Source organism: Salvia hispanica, chromosome 3 (genome assembly GCF_023119035.1).
Source record: "Salvia hispanica cultivar TCC Black 2014 chromosome 3, UniMelb_Shisp_WGS_1.0, whole genome shotgun sequence".
NCBI lineage: Eukaryota > Viridiplantae > Streptophyta > Magnoliopsida > Lamiales > Lamiaceae > Salvia > Salvia hispanica.
Window position 1 is genome coordinate 39306433 of NC_062967.1, and position 10750 is coordinate 39317182.

The 10750-nt window shown below is 34.4% G+C and overlaps 3 protein-coding genes across 3 annotated transcripts in view; 2 read left to right on the forward strand and 1 right to left on the reverse strand.

Annotated features, from left to right (window-relative positions):
* Window positions 1-1821: 1821 nt before the first annotated feature.
* On the forward strand, window positions 1822-4869 carry LOC125216337 (serine carboxypeptidase-like 27). Its single transcript, XM_048118027.1, has 9 exons — window positions 1822-2675; window positions 2766-2861; window positions 2985-3077; window positions 3174-3259; window positions 3354-3614; window positions 3814-3941; window positions 4022-4117; window positions 4237-4342; window positions 4448-4869. Exons 1-9 carry the CDS (start codon window positions 2306-2308, stop codon window positions 4586-4588), a joined length of 1377 nt encoding a protein of 458 aa, XP_047973984.1. The 5' UTR covers window positions 1822-2305; the 3' UTR covers window positions 4589-4869.
* A 1649-nt stretch (window positions 4870-6518) lies between these two features.
* LOC125215360 (serine carboxypeptidase-like 28) lies at window positions 6519-8525 on the forward strand. The gene is made up of 7 exons (XM_048116756.1): window positions 6519-7004; window positions 7089-7181; window positions 7279-7371; window positions 7588-7673; window positions 7752-8003; window positions 8097-8224; window positions 8426-8525. The coding sequence occupies exons 1-7, from the start codon at window positions 6605-6607 to the stop codon at window positions 8523-8525; spliced, it is 1152 nt and encodes a 383-aa protein (XP_047972713.1). The 5' UTR covers window positions 6519-6604.
* Window positions 8526-10245: 1720 nt separating this feature from the next.
* Window positions 10246-10750, reverse strand: part of LOC125216924 — a 3436-nt gene continuing 2931 nt past the window's right edge. The window contains exon 8 of the mRNA XM_048118711.1: window positions 10246-10718. Within this exon, the coding sequence (XP_047974668.1) occupies window positions 10404-10718 (315 nt within the window). The 3' untranslated portion in view covers window positions 10246-10403. The remainder of the gene's footprint in view (window positions 10719-10750) is intronic.

Sequence of the window (10750 nt, forward strand, 5' to 3'; positions counted from 1 at the left end):
AAATCAAGTTCACAATATATTGACATAATAAAAACATAGTATATTAAATCCAATTTTGTTTAGTCTACAAAAAGTCGTACAAATGCAAGAGGCTCAAGAAATTTATAAATAATGTCTCACATTAAGAGTACTCCTAAGCTAATTTCGTTATCCATAGCTAGTTCCTTATATAGGCCTAAATCTAATTAAACAATTAAATCCTTGGGAATTTAACCTTTATTAATCGGGAAGTTATTGGTTGACTTAACGCACATGTTCCATCATTTCTTGCACTTTTAAATTTAATATGTAGTATAGTAGTAGTATTAAATAAGCTGTCATTCTTCAATATCCATAATCCATAATTATAATAAAATGAAAAAGTTAATCATACCCAATCCCATGTGCACCTCCCCATAATTGGTTCAATTCCTTAGTCAACAAACCATATTACGTTCGACATTAAGTCGAAATCATACTATATATACATAATTAAATTATATTTTCCTTGCATATATTTACAACCAATCCCATGTGCACTTCTATGAATTTTTTAATCCACATGTATATGAAATCCTAACAAGGTAAATTGTTCTATTTTTCCTCAAAAAGGTTGAGATATTTCTACTATTTATCATTAAATTGAATTCTCAAAATATATGTCAAAAATAGGTTGTCTTGACTTAGTCACAGGAATCACAACACCGTTACACAAAATTTATCAACAACAGTTAGATTCTATTCTATTTCAATCTTTCCATCTTTTTCAAAGCAAAACATTTTATTTTCGGAATGAACTTTTATACAATGTTATTTACTATGTTAAGTAAAAAGATAAATAAAGAGAGTACTGCTTACGTTTTAAAAAATATTGCATTACTTTGAGTGAACCTATTAAAAATGAAAATGTAAAAAGGTGAGAGAGAATGAGTACATCCTAATTTACCTAGCAAGTTTTCAGTTGAAATTAAATGATTCAATCTACTTGAACCCTATAAATTTGATTGAATTTTTCGAGGCCTTTTTCTTTGAATTGCCCACGTTTCAAAACAAGAAGAGTTTAACTAACAAAGCTAGGATAATTTCAATTTCCAAACTTACTAGTAATAAAATTCAGTCACGGTTTACTTGAATCAAAATGGACTAGCAATTTTTGACTATTATAAGCCACCACCTTTAACATCTTACTTTAACAAGCAAAATAATGATTAGAATCATAGAGTACACCAAGTTGTAAACTCATTTATAAATTCTAGTATATTTTAATATTAATAAAATCTTACAAGTTGCAACTTTATTGTGTATAGTAGTTGTACAAATTGAGTGTCGGCAACTAACGCTACATGCCAAAATTGACGTTTTGTCCCAACCAAAAAACACAGAATTGTCTTCGTCACTATATAAACCGATTTTAACTCTTAAATTGTAATTTCATATGTTTGATCTGTTGCTTTTTTTACAATTTAGGTTGCGATAAAGTGATGAAATTGAGGTATCATAACTCATAAGATATTCTTAGTAAAATGACTTAATCAGTTTAATAAAGTTGAAAGAGTGTCATTTGCAAGTGTATAAATTACATTATATAGTACTCCATGAGAAATAGTTTCACGAGTCCCAAAAAATGTGTTGCTTTTCATCGTGATTCAACTCTAAGTTAATCTATCAATTACAACCTCAGTAAAAAATAAAAGTAGTTTACCTTTGGGAGCATTGTTTTTCATAAAAAGAAATGAATTAAAAATACAGACAACTAAATAAAAAGAACGTGATCATAATAGATGCAGATATTTAGCAACGACTTTGTCACAAAATTTAACTCACAGATGCCAGAGCTGCAAGTGTCCAATCACAAACCTTCATCATTGCCGCCAAACTTTCTCAAATCCCATTACTTTTCTGTAGTCTAATTCCAATTGGGCCAATTCCAATTCCGGTTAATTTCATTGGGTCGCTTTCGTTTCCCCCATTTTTTCTCCATAAACATGAGGCATGTGCTTGTCAGAGTCAATGATATAGCATAGAGGTGTTAATGGAGCAGTAAAAACTAGCTGACTTCTCATTTTGCCATTTCTTTAAAAATAAAAATCCAGTCTTGAATCTGAGAATATTTAGGGATTTGTAATGATGAGGTCTTGTCTTTTTATATTGCTCTTTATTTTAACTGATTGAGTTGGCCAATCAGTATAACTATGAATTTGCCATCCCATATTTCATTGGCAGATCATATTCTTCTGTAGATAAATTCCAATTCAATTGGAATTTAGAACCCTATATCCAATTTGGGTTCTTTTTCTGTTTGAAAGGGGGGTAATATTTTTTTTTGATGGGGGGTTCAGTAATCTGTGCAATTTGCTTCTTGTTGTTGAATACTTTAGTGGGAATTTGCCACTCTTTGTCTAGTGTAGATCAAGAACATGATAGGATAACATACTTGCCTGGGCAGCCACAAAATGTTGGATTCAACCAGTATTCTGGCTATGTGACTGTGAATGAGCAAAATGGGAGGGCACTTTTTTACTGGCTGACAGAGGCTCCTAAGGATAGAGGCCCTGATTCAAGGCCACTGGTTTTGTGGCTCAATGGGGGCCCTGGTTGCTCTTCTGTAGCTTATGGGGCTGCGGAAGAGATCGGCCCTTTTCGGATTAATTCGGATGGGAGAACCCTCTTCCTCAACCCTTATGCTTGGAACAAATGTATGTTGTGAAATTGGATTTGGTAGTTTAAATTGTTTCCTTTTTGCTGTTGTGATGCATACTTAATTATTGGTTTGTGTATTGTGGTAGTGGCTAATTTGCTCTTTCTGGAGTCACCTGCTGGTGTTGGATTTTCGTATTCGAATACTACATCTGATTTGTATACTGTTGGTGACCAAAGAACTGGTATTGTGCTGTTCTTGATTCTTGAGGCTTCATTTGTTTAATTGTTGTGGAATGATCAAAATGTGTCTGTGTTTGCACTTGATTTTCTGAATGTGTTGTTGGTTCATGGTATTGTAATTTCAGCCGAAGACGCATACACCTTTTTGGTCAACTGGTTGGAGAGGTTTCCACAATACAAACATAGAGAGTTTTACATTGCTGGGGAGAGCTATGCAGGTCTTTATAATGTTTATGATTATGAAAAAGCTCAATTTTGACAAAGAGAAGATGATCTAATCACGGCTTTCGTGCTCGTTGCTCATCCTTCTTCAGGGCATTATGTTCCTCAGCTCTCTCAACTCGTATACGAAAGAAACAAGGGAGTTCAGAATCCAGTTCTGAACTTTAAAGGATTCATGGTACATACATTTTAAGTTTTGCTCAGTTGAAGAATTGTGTAAATATGTATCTCCATTTTGGCTTAATCTTTGTTTCTGAACATTGTATGTTTAGGTGGGGAACGCTGTCACTGATGATCACCACGATTACATTGGCACGTTTGAGTATTGGTGGACTCACGGCTTGATTTCAGATTCAACTTACAAAATTCTGCAGAAAACATGTGACACTGGATCTGCGACTCATCCTTCAAGCGACTGCGTTAGGTCTCTTAATCTAGCCGACAGGGAGATGGGGAACATTGATCCTTACAGCATTTACACTCCCCCTTGCAATAACACTTCTGCACTCAGACGCCGTTTAAGGGGTCACTATGTAAGTCTTTAATAAGAGTTGAGTTATAAATGTGGTACAAAAATGCTTCATTTCTTTACTTTTAAATGAAGTACTAAGCTATGGCTAAAAGTATGAATAGTATGATTGCTTTGGTTCAGTCTTTATGCATCTGTGGTGTATGTTGTGGCAATCAATTGTATCTAAAACACGGAGGATCTCGTTTTCCTTGAAAAAACAGCCGTGGATGTCTAGAGCATATGATCCTTGCACCGAGAGGTACTCCCAGATCTACTTCAATCACCTTGATGTTCAGAAAGCAATGCACGCCAACGTGACAAGGCTCTCGTATCCATGGCAGACGTGCAGGTAGCTTCACCCTTTCGTGGTTTTCTCATCTCCTGTTCCGTGCCTTTTTTTTTTTTCTAACAACCCCCTCACCGTTGCAGTGATGTAGTCGGTAATTACTGGACCGATTCCCCTCTGTCCATGCTTCCGATTTATCAAGAGCTAAAATCAGCCGGCATCCGGATTTGGGTATTCAGGTATGAATTCCTTCTCCAACATTCATTAAATCACAAATTTTTTTTGATAACTTCATCAATTAGAGTAGCTTGAGTTCACTTGACCTAAAATTCATGTGATGATCTTGCCTTTCTTGCAGTGGGGATACTGATTCGGTCGTTCCAGTCACTGCAACGCGCTACTCAATCGATGCTTTGAACCTTCCGACTCTATCAAAGTGGTATCCTTGGTATGATAACAAAAAGGTAAGACTAGTAAGCCAAACAAGATCCTTCAAACATAAACACTGCTTCATAATCTGTCGAATTTCATCGCTTTTTGATGCCACTTTTCGCCATTTGTGAACATAGGTTGGTGGATGGAGCCAAATATACGACGGATTGACTCTTGTAACAGTGACCGGAGCAGGGCATGAGGTGCCCTTGCATCGCCCCCGACAAGCATTCATCCTCTTCCGATCGTTCCTTGAGAACAAGGCAATGCCTACCTAAATATACTATTTTCAAACACAAATAGTTGATTCGTTGGTTCGTGTATGATGGAATGGAATAAGATATGTTTTCGTTTCGATTAGGGATAGTTAGAAGACAGAGAGAGTAGAGTACATTATTTTTTTTCTTCCTGTGTTAAGATCAAATGTCACACTTTGTAAGAATAGATTGATTCAAGTATTTGTAGTAGTGAAGTTGCATACTCAGCAACATATATGTAACAATTTGGACTTATAATTGGAGTTAATCTCAATATGTATGATTTGTAATGTTTGTTTGTATGATTTACTGTGTTCTTTAAATTATCCAAGTTTTCAAGATTTGGTTACCAAATTCGAGTCTTGATTTGGGACGAACTTATGCACCATGTGTCTAGTTAGAAATGTTTGACTTTTGAGGGCATTCACAATGGGACGGAGGATGCGACGCCCTAAGCCCGCCCTATGCTCCGCCATATCAGTATTCTATCCTTCGTCACTTCCACCTGCAATGGGGCGGACTATAGCCCGCCCTAAGCATTTTATTTATTATTTGAATATTTAAACAATACGAAAATTCATTAATCCTATTTTTTATGTTTGCAAATATATCAATTAGCAAGAATAAAAATATAAAAACACCACAAATTAAAGGCAATCCTATTGTCAATATTTATTTTTTATTTTTTATTTTATTCTTGCAAATATGAAAATCTTCGGAATTTATTATTGAATTTAGAGAGAAATTGAGATGGGGAAGAGAGTGGAGTGAAAGGTGTGAAATGAAGTAAAAAAAATAGTGATATATATAGAAGAAAATACCAAAAAATTGAAAAAAAAAAAGAAAAATGTGTGCATCCTCCGTCGCATCCTCCGCCCTACTGTGGATGTCTGAGGTTGATTGTGAAATGTGAAGGATATAATAGGCCAATTTACAACTGAAAAATATGTTGAAACATAAATTCATACGAATTGAAGTAATAAAATATTATTAAAAAGGTATATTTTGTATAGAGATTTGAGCAAATTAAATACTTGGAGTAATTGATTGGAAACTAATGGAATATTTATTGTTGTTGGATAACATAAAAGAATACACATTTACGTTCAAATTAAGTTGTAAACATTTTCTAGCAATTATTTCGTATTGGAAAATTGTAACATCGACGCTTTTATTTAATTTAGGTATTATTATTGTATTAATAAAATTCAAACCTCTCATATTTGTCACAATTAATATTATTCCAAAAGGATTGAATAATTGTGTCATTTGAAATTGTCAAGATTGGCTAAATCAACAATAATGCGTCTAAGTAACTAATGGCAACCTAAGAAGATATATTTAAAGCTAAAATTTGACAATGTGAAATTTTATAGCTTTCAATTATTTTATCACCAAGTTTTCTTATATATGCTAATAACTCAATAGATTAATTGCTCCATAATTTACATCTTATTTATTTTTATAGTTCATGAGCTCAATCAGTTAATACCTACCAAGTCGAACTTGTATATTCTCTAGTCAAGTGGTAGTTGATTTTAATTGTATGGAGTCTATATTTCATCACTAGTAATACGTTAAATGTGCATTAGATTCAACAGCATATATTAATTACCCATTTCTTTAAAATTAAAATCATTTTATATACTACTACCACACCAACTGTACCACCAACCTTTGACATAATGTAGCATTTGTAACTAAATCACTAATTTATTTTATTACTAGTATACATGTTGGAGCATGACCCTTGGTTACTAAGGTCAATATTTTCACACTTGATACATTTGCCCATTTTTATATTTTCTAAGATCTATTTGGGATCGCAAAATTAGGCTGGCAAGGAATCAAGATTTGCTTCCTAACTTACCATCAATGCTGATCACATGCATGAGCCCATCTCAAGATATTATATTTCCACATTCATACTTACCTTAAATTCCACTCTACAAATTACAACCCATCCCATTTTTCTTTAAAGTGGTCTAATAAAGATGACCTAAACTTCGCTTAATCACTAGCAATTGTAGCATTACAATGAGAGGGCTCCCCCTTTGCTCTCCCCAATGCCTTTCCGGGCCCATCTTCGTCGCGCTACTAGTATGCCTGTTCGTGCCACCTCTTGCCATGTCAGCAGGCCTGACCTATCCTAAACAACAAGAGAGAGATAGGATCATAAAACTCCCGGGGCAACCATCGAACGTGAAATTCTCGCAGTACTCGGGCTACGTCACCGTGGACGCGAAGGCGGGCCGGGCCCTTTTCTTTTGGTTGGTGGAGGCGAGCAAGAAGCCCGAATCAAAGCCGCTAGTCTTGTGGCTCAATGGCGGGCCGGGCTGCTCCTCCATTGCTTATGGAGCATCCGAGGAAATCGGCCCGTTTCGTGTCCGGCCCGATGGCCGGACCCTCTCCTTGAGCCCCCATGCTTGGAATAAAGGTATGTTACATATTTTTGAGCTACATGAATCTAATTAATTAAATATTCATGATCATGAAATAATTTGTTGATTAATACATGCAGTGGCCAATTTGTTGTTTCTTGATTCACCAGCTGGTGTTGGCTTTTCATACTCAAATTCTTCATCTGATCGAAGAACTGGTGACAAAAGAACAGGTCCCAAGTCCCAACTATTTCACACACACACACACACACATAAACAAATCCATCTTATAACTAAATATGAGTTTATATAATTTTCAAAATTGTACAGGAAATGATGCCTATAAATTCTTGAGAAGGTGGTTTGAAAGGTTCCCTCAGTTTAAGTATAGAACTTTCTACATTGCTGGTGAAAGCTATGCAGGTAATTATCACACACACGTAGAATTGTGGTCAATTGAGAACTAAATTAAAATGAGAATTTAAGAACTTATCAGTTAACTCATTCATTAATCAGTTGTTGACTTTCAATAACTGATATTCATGAATCAACATCCCCTTATATATTTTGTGATGTCAACCGATTTTAATAAATTAACTTCAATGGATCAATATTTGCATACATGCCTATTTAATTAAGGTCATTATATTCCCGAGCTATCGAAGATCATCGTCGATCGTAACAAAGGCGTCAACAACCCCATCATCAACTTCAAAGGTTTCTTGGTGAGCAACTCTTGAAAATTAGAAAATACAGAAAAATGTCAACAAATTAATAAAAAAAAATATTTTCATGGTTGGCAGCTTGGGAATCCGTTGATCGACGATTTTTACGACAACATCGGGACGTTTGAGTTCTGGTGGAACCACGGATTGGTCGGGGACTCGACCTACGCTCAACTGAACGAGTCGTGCCCCCGCGACTCGTTCCTCTTCCCTTCAGATGATTGCTACACAGCTCTATCCTCGGCTTACTCCGAATTCGGAAACATCAATCCCTACGCCATCTACCAAAGCCCTTGTGATCAGCTTGCCACCCTCAACAAAGCTCCCTTGGTAATAATATTATGTGTTGTTTGTTAAGCAAAAATTGAAAGTTTATGTTACATTTTCTTCTTATTATTATTATTAACATTTTGACCGTTTTAGCCTTGGAAGTTTAGAGGGAACGATCAATGCGTTGTCAAGTACACGAAATTGTATATGAATAGAGCAGATGTGCAAAGGGCTTTACATGCCAACATAACTGGAATCCCTCACCCTTGGGCCACCTGCAGGTAATTTTATTTATTCATTCATTTATTCATTTCAATTTCTATTTCTATTATATTAATAACAAACATCATCTCCTATTTCTCGCCTTCATTAAAAAAAGAAGTAATATTTCTGTACTAATTAAATAAAACCCCATTTCAATTAACTAAGACAAAAAATACTTAAAAATAATTTGGAATAATATTTTGTATACAATTTAACAGTGACGTCATAAGAGGGGGATGGACGGATTCACCCAGATCAATGCTTCCAATTTTTCAGCAGCTTATAAATGCCGGCCTCAGAATATGGGTATTTAGGTAATTTTTTCACATCCCTTCAAATTAATTATCCCTTAAACTTTGACATGTTTATTTATTTCATTTATTGAAATATATTATGATCGACAGTGGCGACACAGACGCAGTTTTGCCATTAACTGCAACACGTTATTCCCTCAAAGCTCTAAATCTACAACTCAATACTACTTGGCATGCTTGGTATGACAAACATCAGGTACATATATTTTCTTCATTTTAAAATTTAAAAAAAAAACAATTAAATGTTGTGATTCCAAAAAGAGTACTTGCCTTAACTCTTTTTAGGCATTTTTTAGCTAATAAAATGTTGCCCATGACACCTAATTAACACATATTGTATTATTTTTTGTTGTTAATTTCGCATTTTTAAGAGCAATTGTTGAAGTCAAGGATTGTACTTATTTATTATTTTATCGACAATTTAACTTAGTCGATATATAGATTATTATTCTTTCTTCTTTGCTCGCCAAGAATTCGGAACAATAATAGTTGGAGATGTTTTCATCCTCAAAAATTGGTTTTACTTATGGTTGGTGGTGCCCGTTAGTTATTTTATTTGCATACTTTTAGTTCTTAACAATATTGTAACCTTCTAATATCATAAGTCTAGATAGAGGATTACAATTTAGGATATTAATCAATTATATTAACTCAATATCAATAGACACAACTTAATTTGCTTACTATATTAGACAATAATATCGGTACTTGAAGCGTGAATTTTTTAGTAATAATTTAACGAACATTTTTGTGTATGGTTGTTTTCATTTTTATTCAAATTTGTAAACTAGTGGAAGACTTTGAAGTCTGGTTGATATGATAATTATGGACTTGAACATGTCAAAGAACTGGAGGATTTGGAAGTTTTTTATACGAGTATTTAAATTTGTAAACTAGTGGAAGACTTTGAAGTCTGGTTAATATATACGATAATCGGTATAACACCGATGCGATGCATGGATCGATTTAATTTCATCATAATAAATTTATATTTTGAATTAATTACTTAAATATTTTTAGGACATTGCAATTATTTCCCTCTGTGTGGAATAAATAATACTAACGGGTTATATAATTTCTTCTATTTATATCACTGTAACTAATTTAAATTCATATAATAATTTTTGTACAATATTAACTATAATTAATGCAAAGTTGTAAAACTAAATTTACATTTGCTGAAATTAATGTTCTATATGTCAGTTTCTCACATTACAATTGACGATGATACATATCCCATCTAAATAAAAAGACAAATAACCGACACTACAAAAAAAAAGTTGTTTTGCAAGCACCAAAGTGCTTGCAAATAAGCATATATGCTTGCAAACAGTCATTTTGCAAGCACTTTGCAAGCAAAAAAGGTGCTTCCCATTTCGTTCGTTGCAAAATTTGCAAGAACATTAGCAAGCACATGTTTAAAAATTGCAAGCACATTGACTAGTGCTCGCAAACTGGATTGCAAATTCTAACGGTCAAATTAGTACATTGCAAGCATTTTTTGCTCGCAAAACTTCCTCCAGGTTGTCGCCATATTTAACTTTTGCGAGCATTCACTGTGCTCGCAAACAATAATGCATTTTCTGAATTCATTTTGCAAGTACCACTGTGCTTGTTGTTCAGCATTTAAATTTTAATATTTTTCTATTAAATTTTTGTGATTTTTTAAAAATTAATATTAGGATTTACTTTTTCAAATCATAATATGAAATAACTCAATTGAATGACAAAAAATTCAAATTTTACATAGATACAAAATATTGGTTCACACTTCAATTCAATCCCATTTTTCAGATTAAACAAGATTAGTTCAAAAAAATACTAGTTGTATATTGCATCCCCTTATAAACATGAAATCTCCCACAATTTAGTTCAAATCTATTTAAGCCACTCTTCCTAGGACTTGCTGACTAAGGACATTTACGAGCTCCCGCAATTCTGCGATCTCTTGATGCAAAGGCTGAACTCGTTGCTCGAGAAGCTCATCAACCTGCTCGGTGCTAAGGCCAGACGAGCTGGAAGATGAAGAGCCCGCAGTTGAGCTGGTAGCAAATGGAAAATACAACTTTGTAGCTTGCCCAGCTCCGGGGACCTGTTTCCTTTTCTTTACCCTCCCAAAAAGCTCCAGAAAAATAGCATCGTAATCTGGATCAATCCCTTCCTCACGCAACTCATCAGCCCTTGCCAAAACTCTCCTCTTCAAACAAAGATGATCTCATGAGCCAAACA